Source organism: Chiloscyllium punctatum, chromosome 14 (assembly GCF_047496795.1).
Source record: "Chiloscyllium punctatum isolate Juve2018m chromosome 14, sChiPun1.3, whole genome shotgun sequence".
NCBI classification, from domain to species: domain Eukaryota; kingdom Metazoa; phylum Chordata; class Chondrichthyes; order Orectolobiformes; family Hemiscylliidae; genus Chiloscyllium; species Chiloscyllium punctatum.
This window is the reverse complement of record NC_092752.1, coordinates 30,937,204-30,951,614: the sequence shown is the minus strand read 5'-3', so window position 1 is coordinate 30,951,614 and position 14,411 is coordinate 30,937,204. Positions and strand designations below refer to the sequence as shown.

The 14,411-nt window shown below is 41.2% G+C and overlaps 1 protein-coding gene across 6 annotated transcripts in view; it reads left to right on the top strand.

Moving 5' to 3' along the window:
* inpp4b (inositol polyphosphate-4-phosphatase type II B) overlaps positions 1 to 14,411 on the top strand; it is a 940,291-nt gene that overhangs the window by 686,052 nt on the left and 239,828 nt on the right. For all 6 annotated transcript variants that reach the window (XM_072584130.1, XM_072584129.1, XM_072584133.1 and 3 more), the window contains one exon: positions 7,767 to 7,878. In XM_072584130.1, the coding sequence (XP_072440231.1) occupies positions 7,767 to 7,878 (112 nt within the window). The remainder of the gene's footprint in view (positions 1 to 7,766; positions 7,879 to 14,411) is intronic.

Sequence of the window (14,411 nt, the reverse complement as noted above, 5' to 3'; positions counted from 1 at the left end):
ATGTCAACATTCAATCATTCCCTGCTCAAGTATTCCTTCATTTTTAATTATTAATTGCAAAAGTGTAATTACGAGTTGTTCATTAGGTAGAAAACACTGAAGTCATTTCAAGTTTCATTAAAAGTGAATTATTAGAGCTTTGAAATAAGGGAATTGATACATATTAGGGTTGACATTCAGCGATATACAAAATGTACAGTAAACAGAAATATACAGAATGGTAATGAACATCTGAACCAGAAGGGAAGGTTAATACTTCAGGCACAGACCTTTATTGAAAATAGGACATAAATAGAATCATAGAGTCATATAGCATGAAAACAGAGCTTTGGTCTAACTCATCCACTTATATCTATCTATTCATCCGTTCCGTCCTGTCCCATATCAAAATGTGATCCAATGTTTTATTTATCCGATGTTCACACAAAGGCATGTGCAGGTGTCTGGGAGAATCTTTGGAGAAAGATCAGGAGTGGGAACTTATGTACAAGTGTTTTCTCCTGTGTTCACATTCCAACTGTCACCTTCGGTCAACTACATGATAAGCTAATGTTTGAACCAGAACCCCTCTTGTCTGCTTGGTTTTCATTACACATGATGCAATCAGATACAAAATTATTTCAACAAATTAGGACTTCTAAATCATTTGATCAAATATACATTATGAACCTAAAATTGTGTGGTTTCTTCCCATTGAATTTGTTTAGCTGATTTTATCATCTTAGATACTTTTATGTTTAAGAAAATACTAGATCATACCAGCCTTTGGACATGCCCAGCGCATGTTTTACTATTGTCCCATTGCCACATTCTCAAGCCTCAATCGCACTAAGAAAGTAGATCTGTCATTTACAAGAAACAGATTCTTTTGGAAATACAGTGTCATAGCACATTTGATGATGTCTCATACAAGAACAAAATGGGAATTTGGAGAGCTTTTAAAATAAACCAGATTTTAAACAATTGCTAGTGTGCAATAAGAAGTTCAACGAAGCAAAGTGTACTTTGGGCTCTTGTTCTACAATTGTGCTGAGAAAAAGCACAATGGCTTATTGTAGAGGATAAGACTTGAAAGCAATGCTATCCACCTTTGGTACCGATTATCGCTACTTGGGAGAGTACAACTCTCATACAGCAACTACTTGAGATCTAATATATTTCAAAATTTTGCCAGGCATCAGCTTTGTTCTTGCTTTCACCAGGCATCACAAAACTGTGCTATGACACGTTTATTTTTGAAAAGCAGTTTTTTGTCTCTAAGGTAAACATGTTTGTAAACAATAGGTCTGTCATCTCAAACTGCGTGGGTATGTCTGAGCGGAGGGTTTGATTAGAAACCATAGCTGTGTTGCATTCTATGTGGAGATTCCTGATTTGGGATTCTTCTGATGTTTACTGAAAAAGTAAATCATTTTCAATACATGGGACTTTTAATATGACTTTGAGCTTGTTTTTTCTTTAGTCATTAATGAGAGCAAACCGATTAGCATGAAGACAAAATTGAGAAATGATGTCCACAATGTTTAAAAAAAATCAGACAACACCAGGTTATAGTCCACCAGGTTTAATTGGAAGCACTAGCTTTCGGAGCTCTGCTCCTTCACTAGGTGGTTGTGAAATACACAATTGTAAGACACAGAATTTATAGCAAAAGTTTACAGTGTGATGTAACTGAAATTATACAATGAAAAATACCTTGATTGTTTGTTAAGTCTCTCATCTGTTAGAATGACCCTGATAGTTTCACTTCTTTCATATGTAAATCACAAAACTTTTTTTAAAACGTTACATTCTCAGGTTAACTGTAACAATTGGTGTCAGCCCAGATAAGATGGTAAGATGTTGAAGGTGTTAGCCCCCTGTGTTCTGTTGTCTGTGCCATAATGTTTAGACTGATTCTAATCTAAAAAATGAGTTAACAGAGTCTTACATGGATTCATGCAGATTTTGAGCAATGTACAGTGTAACTCTGTAAGTACAAATTCACCACACAAACATATATGTGTGCATGTGGGTTTGTGTGTGTCTGGGGTGAGGGGTTGTGAGTGTCTGTGAAAGTGAGTGTATATATGTGTGTGAGTGTAAAGTGTCTAAGTCTGTGAGAGGGTGCATGTGGGAGTGTGTGTGTCTGTAGAAGTGTGTGAGAATGTCTGTGTGCGTGTCTGTGTATAGGAATGTCTGTGTGTATAGAAGTGTGTCTGTGTGTGTGTGTGTGTGAGAGAGAGAGCGTGCGCGTGTGTATAGTGCAATGGTGGTCACCTGTAGTGTGACATGAACCCAAGGTCCCGGTTGAGGTCCTCCCTATGGGTACCGAACTTAGCTATCAGCCTCTGCTTCGCCACTTTTTGCTGCTGCCTGTCCTGAAGTCTGCCTGGGAGGATGGTCACCTGAAGGTCTGAGATCGAATGTCCAGGACCGCTGAAGTGCTGTCCGACTGGGAGGGAACACTCCTGTCTGTTGATTGTTGTGCGGTGCCCATTCATCCATTGCTGTAGCCTCTGCTCAGTTTCACCAATGTACCTTGCCTTAGGGCATCCTTGCCTGCAGCATATGAGATAGACAATGTTGGCTGAGTCACATGAGTACCTGCCACGTACATGGTGGGGGGTGTCACCACGCATTATGGTGGTATCCATGTCCACACTCTGACACGTCTTGCAGTGCCTACCGTGACAGGGTTGTATGGAGTTGTCCTGAAAGCTGGGCAGTTTGCTATGAACAATGATCTGTTTGAGGTTTGGCGATTGTTTAAAGGCGAGCAGTGGAGGTGTGGGGAAGGTCTCAGCGAGGTGTTCATCCTCATAATGTGTTGCAGGTCGTGAAGAACATGGCGTAGCTTCTCGGCTACAACAGGGTACCCTTTGTTGTCAGTACTTCCCAGAAGCAGAATAGCAGAGACCCAAACACAGAATTGAATCTACAATGGTACTTCAATGAAGTACAAAACCACTGCTGCACTGCCATCACTTGAATGAAACAGATCCCTTCACCTCTGTCAGATGTGTAGAAAATCCTTTGTCATGAAGAAGAGGACAGAAATTTTTCTCAATCCCTAGCCAACATCAATCCCACCACCAAAACTCAGACAACCGGTTAATAGCTAAGTGCAACTGGAAATACAGTAACTCAATTTAACAACAGTAACTACATTCCAAAAGTATTTGATTGGGTGTGAATTGGGCTACATAAAAGCAAGTTATTACTATTCTACTTCATTGAAAAATCTGAGTTTAATATTGTTCTTTCAGTGCTACTAGACTCTGGAAAAATTCCATAGGCTCTGGGATTATCCCACCTTCACAACATTCTCTCTGCTTTCACTTTTAATAATAATATTTTTCTAAAATTCGATACAATGAACTTGCTATACAAAGCCTCTAAGTTACCAAAAATCTTAAGCAGCTCTTCTCCAAACATTTCCTCATAATCTTCAATCATGATACCCTACCACCTTCTAAATTCTGTTTTTCTCTGTCTGCTCTCGGAGAAGTAAACTCTCCCTCAAGTCACTTATAGCTGTCATTTTCAGGCTGGTCATTCATTCATCCTAATGTCTATACAACTTTCAACTTGCCCCTTCTCCATCTTGTTAGATGGCCTTATTCACATAAATCCTTTATTATCTCTCATCCAGTTATCTTCCTGTGGTTTGGCCATGTCCTTGTGCCATCTGAACTGGCTAGCCACAAGGACTAAATGCCCCTGGTGCTCACCTTCCACCCTACCAACCTTCACATAAACCAAATCATCCGCCGACATTTCCGCCACCTCCAAAAAGACCCCACCACCAGGGGTATATTTCCCTCCCCACCCCTTTCCGCCTTCCACAAAGACCGTTCCCTCCGTGACTACCTGGTCAGGTCCACACCCCCCTACAACCCGCCCTCCCATCCTGGCACCTTCCCCTGCCACTGCAGGAACTGTAAAACCTGCACCCACATCTCCTCCGTCACCTCTATCCAAGGCTCTAAAGGAGCCTTCCACATCCATCAAAGTTTTACCTGCACATCTACCAATATCATTTATTGTATCCGTTGCTCCCGATGCGGTCTCCTCTACATTGGGGAGACTGGGCGCCTCCTAGCAGAGCGCTTTAGGGAACATCTCCGGGACACCCGCACCAATCAACCCCACCGCCCTGTGGCCCAACATTTCACCTCCCCCTCCCACTCTGTCGAGGACATGGAGGTCCTGGGCCTCCCTCACCATCAGACACCTGGAGGAAGAATGCCTCATCTTCCACCTTGGACTTCAACAGTTTCCTCATTTCCCCTTCCCCCACCTCATCCCAGTTCCAAACGTTCAGCTCAGCACTTTCCCCATGACTGGTCCTACCTGCCTATCTTCTTTTCCACCTATCCACTCCACCCTCCCCCCACCCCGCCCCCCCACCCTGACCTATCACCTTCATCCCCTCCCCCACTCACCTATTGTACTCTATGCTACTTTCTCCCCACCCCCACCCTCCTCTCACTCATCTCTCCACCCTTCAGGCTCACTGCCTGTATTCCTGATGAAGGGCTTTTGCCCGAAACGTTGATTTTCCTGCTCCTCGGATGCTGCCTGAACTACTGTGCTCTTCCAGCACCACTAATCCAGAACCTTATTTTGTCAGCAAGTATCTAGAAGTCCAGCTGAACAGAGAGTACATGAGGTCAATGCTCATCAACTGTGCCCTGAGATGTTGGTGATTGATGGAACACTGGAGGAGCATGTGGCAAGAAGAAATTGCCAGGTTATTACTCTGACACTCATATTGGGAATTGTCACCGTTTAGTTTCTATGCAATAGGTGGAAGAAACGGAAATGCACATTGATGAGGTGCAATGATATAATAATGAGATACTAACACATGCTACTGCACAAAAATAATCTCCTCATTGCTCTATAGTAAGAATCTTGTCTTTGCCATTCAACACGTGGTTGAAAAATAGGATTTCTTGCTCTCAATGGTGTGCAATGAGGAGAAATTTACTTGCATTAGTATGCGTTGACATCTCATTATTATATCATCTTGCCTTGTTCTCATTGTCCCACTGTTGACTGACATTATTCTCCCAAATTTTGTACTAACGGCAACATCATGCATGGGTTGGGAAGATTGCATTCCCTACCCTTCTTCAAAACATTCCGACGTGGATATTTTCTGTCTGAAGTGCCAGAAAAGATCTGAGGAATCTCAGTTTAATATCTCATCTGAAGAGCAATTATTAGGGTCACACTGGAATATCTATCTCCATTATGTGTAAAGTCCAGAGGTGGAAATTAAACCCGCTAACTTCTAATGCAGTCTTAACTGTTACCAATGAATAGTATTGTTAATCAGTTTGTGGTGTGCAATACTTTGAAACATTAGAGTAGAATATATAATTGTGCATCTGAGATGTCTGAATCTTAAGTGAAGAGGTACATGTGATTTTTTTTAGTTTATTAAGAGTCAGACTGGAACTATTCTGTCATTTATTTTTCAGTAGTGAACTGAGATGTTGTGCATTTATATCACTTTAATTTCCTCTGGCTTTTTCGGTATGTGCTTAAGGAGGTCTATACAAACGCTCAAGGGGAGTGGGAACCGATTGAGTGAATTACATGTTTATGTGCAATGTATCCTATGTGATTTTATCTTAGATTGTTCTTGGTTAAAGCCCTCAACATGGCTGCATCCTATCAAACTTGAGCTGAAAAGTATAACCCAAGATTTGGTGTATTATTAATCAGGCACCTAGGGATATGCAATAAATGATCAGCCAGCGATGCCCATGTTCCACAAGTGAATTTTTTTAAATGTGTTTTGAACAATGAGATTTTAATTCACATTAGTTTATTTCATCATTTTTTAATCGCTTCACAAATGCTTTGTAACATAATTGAGCTGCCATTTCTTTCTTTTCTATTCTGTCCTTTTAAGCAGAATACATTAGCCATCTTTCTAATTTTCTCTCCTTGATGTCTTGTTTTCATTTCTAGTGCACTCATAATACGTTACAACACATTATCCTGTGAATTTCATTCTGATCTAGAGGATAAAAGCACTACTCGACCAGTGTATTACATTAAATATAAACTTTAATGGAGAAGGAAGGTTCGAAATAATTTCTTAGAATGCTGTGAAACATTAATCTGCTATTAATTCATGTTGTACAGCCTTTGATCAGTTAACTTTTCTGCAAGTTTATATCAACTCAATTAACTGGTCAGATCAGTTGTGCTACGTGCAGAATAAATAAGATTCCAACCTACACGCTGTGAAAACTACAACAACTCAAATACTACCATATATAGTAAATCATCTATATCCACAAAATAGCAAATTCACCTAACCAAAATATAAGCAACAACAAACATTGCATATCCACAATGTTTTTAACCATTTTAACTTTTTTTAACAAGCTCCACACTTGCGAATTTCATCATTTGCAGGGGTGCTCAAGAATGGAACCTGAACAGATATGGAGGAATGACTATAGTTTTAAAATGAGCGACAGCTCAGCACTGTAGCTATGTAATATCTATAACTTTCATTGTGCCACCCCATATTTCATTGGCTTGCCTTCACAGCTGCACTCTCCAGGGAATCCACCTCCATTACTGTCAGATTGGCCATAAATGCTATTTCACTCTTGCTTCTCTGTCTCTCCAACAACTGATGACTTTTTCCTTATTCAATGAGGAAAGACTGAGGGTTAAGGCCGTGCGGAATTAAGCGACTTCTTTAGATAGAGGAATATTTATACTGGAGTCTGGTGGTGTGGGGGTAGCTAGTGGTAGAGTGGCTGTGCAGGTTGACCGGTGACATTGGAGAGCAAGAGGGTATCAATGTACGAGCACTTGCTGTTGAGGTGCAAACATGAGGAAAGTTCTCGGATGAAATTGTGTCTGGCTGCAGAATCAGTGGCTCAGATGATAGCTGTGTGAAATTTTTTGGATAAGTGAGTGATATAAAGATAATTGGCAAAAGAACAAGAAAGTAAATGAGGAGAACATTAGATACAAGCACATTCTAACAGTACGCTGTCTGAAAAGCAGGTGAATGATGTATGCAGTAGCACGAAGAAATCTTACTACACGGTTCATGACCTAGTTTCTGTCCCCATTGCTTGTAGTTAGTTCATGCAGGCCAGTAAGGAAGTATTCGTGCTACATCCTGGTCTGTGTACATCAGGTGTGCTGCTCGGTCTATCAGACACCAGGAAATATTACAGCTTGGCTGTCTCAGATTCTTTGGAGGCCTGTCACAGTTCATTGTTTATTGTGTTACTGCTGAAGCCAGGGTAAGCCTGTGTTTACATAGGAAATATCCTTGAATTGATAGGGATGAAGAATTTAGAAACCATGGCACTTTATATGACTTAACATCTGCTCTGATATTTAATTCTTAGAAGATGAAGCAACTTAACTATATTTATAGTCAAGAGTTGAACAGGTCACATTCTCACAAATGCTTTTATAAAGGCTTGGACCAACCATACAAATGTAACAGTTCTATTATTGTGCTGCATTTTGCTTTTCTGTTGGACATTAGGATTTTTTGTTTAAATTACATTGATATTACTGATTTCCACTGGGTTATATGCTGTCCATTTATAAATAGGATGAAACGACAGTGTCTTAAAATAGAGACTGAATTCTGCAGGCATGACTGAAATAATTCTTTGAAGAAATAACCTCATAAAAATTGTGTCAATTTGAGCATGTGCAGCTACCAGTGAAATGCTGTTGTGAATTCCTTTTAGCTTGAGTCAAGGAAATACTTGTTTATGTTTCAGCCCTTTAGATGGTTCAAGCAAAGTGGGGACCATAGTGGTCAGCAACCTTAAAATGGGAGAGAATGAAACTGAAGAAACAGACCAAAGCCCTGGTGAGGTTTCGAGGCCAAAGGTAAAGACAAATGCTTGCTGTATAAATATATATCTAATGTTTACTTAAATTCAGTTGATTATCAATGGTTCAAGATTGCCTTGTTCTTGTCTTATTTACTTAGCACAATCGACGTGAGCAGGCACTTAACTACAATGTAAAAATTTCAATGGAATATCACAGTTTAAAGATTAAGAACATAACTTGTAGCTTTTGTTTAGGTTTAAATCTTCTATTGGTGGATAAGAAAATATTTACTACCTGCGATAGTAGAGTATTGCCACACGTCTAAAAATATCTCTATCTGTAATGTGTAAAAGTCCTTTCGTATGCACAGCATCTGTCAGGCAGCACTTATGATAACATTTTCCTAACATGCTTTTTCAATCATGGGATTTCCTTCACACCTATCATGTTTTTCATGATAATTAAACATAATATTCAATTAATTTACCTTTAGTTTACTTCCAAGACTTGTCTAAAATTTTGCTCACTTAATCCCGAGACTTCTCATCTGCCTGTCTAGCAAAGATGGTAGCAAGATGCTAGACAATATTTAATGGAAGCAATGTGGGTTTTGCCTGGCAGCTAGAGAGTTGCTGAAAACCTTATGTTCCTTCATTTATGTAAATCCTCCAAAATTAAATGCAACTTAGACATTTAGTTGGATGATGGCAGGCCATCTCTGGGATCAAGGAAAATGGAGTGGGGGGGGAATCAGAACTCCCATTTGCCAAGTTTTGTTGGCCAATCAGAGGCTGGCAGCTTTATTGAATGGCAGCACAAGTGATGGGGCATTCACTACTGTCCAAGTGTGACCAAGCCACAGGTGAGAGGGCATTCACAGGAGAGGAGGCTTGCTGGGAAGGGTAGTCGGACAGTTTTCAATGGGCTTCCCTTTCCCATTCCCAGATCCCTCGAATAAAAGAGTCAACAAATAAAGTTTTGCTTTGTCATGCTGCTCAATTTGGCAAGCCCACACCTGCTACTGACTTTTTTCATTTCTGCCATTGACTTGTCTAATTTATTATGAATGCTGTGTACGTTTGTCAGTATAATTCCTCACACATTCAGGATTGTCCGGGAAATGTCCGATTGCCAAATCACATCTAGCATTGAACACATTTTTTTAACAAATGTAGGTTAGTTGGGTAAGGTCAGTGCATTACTTATTGTTTACAGCTGAGGCGATATTATACTTTTTACCGTCCATGAGCCATATAATCTGCATATCTGGCATCAGATCAATATAGAAATTCCAAGTACCACTTTACTCATTTATCGGGTGGACAGAAAGTCATTCTTGACTTGATGATAGCATCCTGCTAATATCACATTTGGGAAATCTGAGATGGACTGGGTGCATTTCAGGAATAAAAGAGGTGGTTTAAGAGCCATTAATGTATTTCTGAAATACACAGCAAAAAGTAATCTGATTAGGGTAGCCAATATGCAGTAGGAGGGTTTGATGCTGATTAGACTAGATTCCCTACAGTGTGGAAACAGGTCCTTCGGCCCAACAAGTCCACACTGACCCTCCACAGAGTAACCCACCCAGACCCATTTCTCTCTGACTAATGCACCTAACACTATGGGCAATTTAGTATGGCCAGTTCACCTAATCTGCACATCTTTGGACAGTGGGAAGAAACCGGAGCACCTGGAGGAAACCCACAGACGCGGGGAGAATGTGCAAACTGCACATAGATAGTTGCTAGAGGCTGAAATTGAACCCGGGTCCCTGGAGCTGAGAGGCTGCAGTTCCAACCACTGAGCCACCATGCCGCTGTGCTCAGTTCTCTGAGACATTTGGTTTGCAATGCAGAATGATGCCAACAGCATGGGTACAATTGCTATACAATGTCAGTTGAAAAGATCCTGCCTTCTGAACCTCATCCCTTATCAAAGGTGTGATGACCCTTAGGTTAAACTCATCATCAGTCATCTCTATCTATTGTGAGAGAGCAGCCTGTGGTCCTCTGGGGCTATGGCAACCTTCATTTTCTCTCAGCCTCAAGCATGCATCTGTCTCAGGCTTTACTTATGAAGTTGCTGCCAATGCCAATCTAATCATGTGTAAAACTATAAGTATCCCAATGTATACTGACCAGTGAAGGTAAACTTGCAGTAGAATTCCTGTATTCCCAGCTATCCTGACACTAACCAATATCTGTTGAGGACAGTGAATCTCTGAAGGTGGGCTTGGCTGATCTGGTGCATGTTGTAAGATTCCAAGTGACTTGACTGATTTTCACATGCAGTGTGAATATTTGGAAACATTGTGAGGCTCCAAGGTCAACCTGGGTGTAAACCCAACAAAGGCACTGGAATAGTCATACTTTGCAATTGTGACAAAATCCACACAATTCTTAATGATGGGTGAATATTTGTATCTATTGGACCTGCTGCTTGTATGATTATGGACATGCTTACTTGAAGGCAAATGAAAAAAGCATTTGCTGGACTTATGTAAGCACAACAAGCAGCCAGTTTATGTATGCAATAGATTTCATTGTCACGGCTCACTGTGTCTGTATATTTATGGGCTGCCAAGATGCATGATGCTGTACATCCTATTAATCACCAGCTTGGCACACATGAACTGGCCACATGGTTGGGTAAATTGTTACACCAGTTTTGACTAAGTTTTCCACTCAAGATGAAAGTTTACTTCACATTTTCTGGGACTCTACAGAACTTGCTGTGTCCATGTGTTCATTTGACATTACTGGCCAATAAACAGCACACCACTCCAACAAGCCTTAGGCACTGGTACTGCAGCATTATATTGTGGTGATCCAGACCCTCTATCAGTATTAATTGAACTCATCAACTAGCACAATTGAGCTCAGTTCTGACATAATACATGAGCAACAGGTGGTGTTGACAGGGAATCCCTGCTGGGCTCAACTCCCTCAAACATCTTTGTTAGATTCCCTGAGAAACATGTCTTTGATGGAATGGCACCTACCCTTTGCATGTTCCTGCTATATAGTTATATGTTTGATACATTTGAGTCTGTCAGCTACATGTAAGAATTTCCTTACATGTCTTAATAGGCTCTTTCCTGTACTCAAATTCATCTTTGAAGTGGAACAGTCAAATTATCTCTCTCTCTTTGACATCCTCATCAATAAATTGTCCAAGGCTTATCTACTGCACAACTACCTTCACTGCTTAGTGATTCAGATTCCTACAGTTTGACATACTTTAATATTGCTCATTTGGCAAATAGGGACTGAGTCATTTGTTCAAAACCAAAAATTCAGTGTTGAAAAAGGGTGCATTAAATCCATCCTGCAAGATAATGACTATCCTGATGAGAGAATTTCTTGGTGCATATCATGCAAACACACACATAGTTCTCAATCCACCTCTTCACCTGATGAAGGAGTAGCACGCCGAAATGCTTGTGATTTCAAATAAACCTATTGGACAATAACCTGGTGTCGTGTGACTTCTGAACTTGTCCACTCCGGTCCAATACCGGGACCTCCATTTCAATCTACCTCCAACTACTGAGGAAGTGTAAAGTTTCTCAGATTTGAGCAATGGATGAAGCAAGCTGTTTGATGTTGCTACTGTGCAGTAACATCACATGTAATGTTCATCACTAACAGGATGCTGTCGTCCCATCAAAAAAATGTTCTGCCGATCTCACAGATGAGCAATGCGGCACACAAATTTCAATACTGGTTGCTGTCAAGTTTTTAGGTTGCATGTTCCAAAGATTAGACAGGATTTTCATATATTTGGAAAGGCAAGGACAGATTAGGGATAGTCAGATTGGCTCTGTGCGTGGGAAATTGTATCTCACTGACTTAATCGAGTTTTTGAAGAAATAACAAAAAGGGTTGATGAAGCCAGAGCAGTGGACGTGATAGATGTGGACTTAAGTAAAGTGTTTGAAAAGGTTCCACACAGACTGGTTAGCAAGGTTTGATCACATGGAATATGAAGAGAAACAGGCTTTTTGATACAGGACAGGAGACAGACGGTGGTGGTGGAGGGTTGCTTTTACACTGGAGACTTGTGACATAGCAGTGTGCTATAAGAATCAGTGCTGGGTCCACTGCTTTTTGTCATTTACATAAATGATTTGGATGTGAACATAGGAGGTCTGGATTAGATTAGATTCCCTACAGTATAGAAACAGGCCCTTCAGCCCAACCAGTCCACACCGACCCTCCAAAGAGTAAACCAACCAGACCCACATCCCTCTGACTAATGCACCTAACACTATGGCCAATTCACTTAACCTGCACATCTTTGGACTATGGTAGGAAACTGGGGCACCCGGAGGAAACCCACACAGACATGGGGAAATGTGCAAACTCCACAGTTGCCCAAGGCTGGAATCAAACCTGGTTAGTAAAATAAGAATTAGAATCCCGACAGTGTGGAAACAGGCCCTTTGGCCCAACAATTCCACCCAGACCCATTACCCTACATTTCCGTTGACTAATGCACCTAACCAACATGCCGCTGAACACTATGGGCACTTTAGCTTTGCCAATTCACGTAACCTGCATGGCTTCGGATCATGGGAGGAAACCAGAGCACCTGGAAGAAACCCACGCATCAGAGAATGTGCAAACTCCACATAGGCAGTCACCTGAGCTGGAATCGAACCTGGCGCTGTGAGGCAGCACTGCTAACCACTGGACCATCATGCCGGTTTACAGATGATGCCAAAATTGGGGGTGTAGTGGAGAGCCAAGAAGGTTACCTCAGTGTAGAATGGGACCTTGATCAGATGTGCCATTGTGCTTAGGAGTGGCAGATGGAGTTTAATTTAGATTCTTGTGAGGTGTTGTGTTTTGGAAAGGCAAATCAAAGCAGGACTTGTACACTTAATGGTAAGGTCCTGGGGACTGTTGCTGAACAAAGAGACCTTGAAGTACAGGCGCATAGTTCTTTGAAGGTAGAGTCACAGATAGTGAAAAAGGCATTTGGTAAGCTTGTTTTTATTGGTCAGTGGATGGAGTACAGGAGTTAGACGTCCTGTTGTGGCTGTACAGGACATTGGTTTGGCCATTTTTGGAATACTGCATTCAATTCTGATCTCTCTGATAGAGGAAGAATGTTGTGAGACTTGAAAGAATTCAGAAAAGATTTGCGAGGGTTAGAGATATAGGGAGGGAATCATAGAATCCCTCCAGTGTAGAAACAGATCATTTGGCCCAACAAGTCCACACTGACTCTCCAAAGAGCGTTCCACCCAGACACATACCCCACACATTCTCCATAACCCTGCATTTTCCAATGCTAATCCATCTAACCTATAAACATCCCTGGACACTATAGGCAATTTAGCATGACCAATCCACTTAACCTGCACATCGTTGAACTTTAGGAGGAAACCAGAGCACCCGGAGGAAACTCATGTAGACATGGGTGAATGTGCAAACTCCACAGTCACCCCAGAGTGGAATTGAACCCGGGTTCCTGATGCTGTGAGGCAACTATGCTAGCCATTGTGTTGCCCCTGAGGCTGAATAGGCTGGGGTTATTTTCCTTAGAGCGTTGGAGATTGAGGGATGACCTTATAGAAGTTTGTTAAATCATTAGGGGTGTAGATAGAGTGAATAGCCAAGGTCCTTTCCCCAGGGTAGCGGCATCCAAAACTTGAGGGTTTAAGTGACAGGGGCAAGCTTTAAAAGGGACCTGAGTGGCAACTCTTTCATATAGAGGGTGGTGTGTGCATGGAATGAGCTGCCAGAGGAAGTAGTCGGACACTGGGACAATTACAACATTTAACAGGTGTCTGGATGGGAATATGAATTGGAAGGCTTGAGAGAAATATGGGCCAGACACTGGAAAATGGGACTAGATTTATCCAAGGTATCTGGTCAGCATTCATGTGCTAGACCGAAGAGTTTCCATGCTGTACAGCTCTATGACTCTATAATTGGATTGAGCATAGCCCTTTGGCCTTATGTGGCATACACTGTACTGACCCTACCCAACCAGCCTGTCCTTGTAAAAACCACAACATGGTGTCTAACATTAGATGTGATTCTGCAACTGTACAGCATTTTCTATATTTTCCTGATTGTGCAAATAATTACACTGACAACTAATCTAAGGTTACCAGTCAGGCTTGCGGTGTGACGTACTTGGGTGTGCTGGAAGCTGCATATGTTAATGCACAGGCACAGTTCTTTGCAGACAGAAAGAACATGTACATGAACTGTGCCTGCTTCAACACAGCAAAACAGGTGACAGCCTGGTGATGTCTTGACCAATCAGTGTTCATGTGCCTGGTTTTAAATTTAATACAAAACTTAGCAGTTGAACTTTTAATCATTATTATCTGTTGCTTTCTTCAGTGCGACAGTTCCATTGGAATCCATTTACCAATCAAGTGTCCATGCAGACTTAGAGTCAATCAGTCAGCACACTCATCTCATGCTGTACAAATATTGGGTTTTATCTTATATCCATAATCTAATATATACTGAATTGTGCTGACATATACAAAATGAGAACTTTTGACAAAATGTATTTTTTCAGCAAAACTTGCACTCTGTACAATCACACTGTCTTTTTCT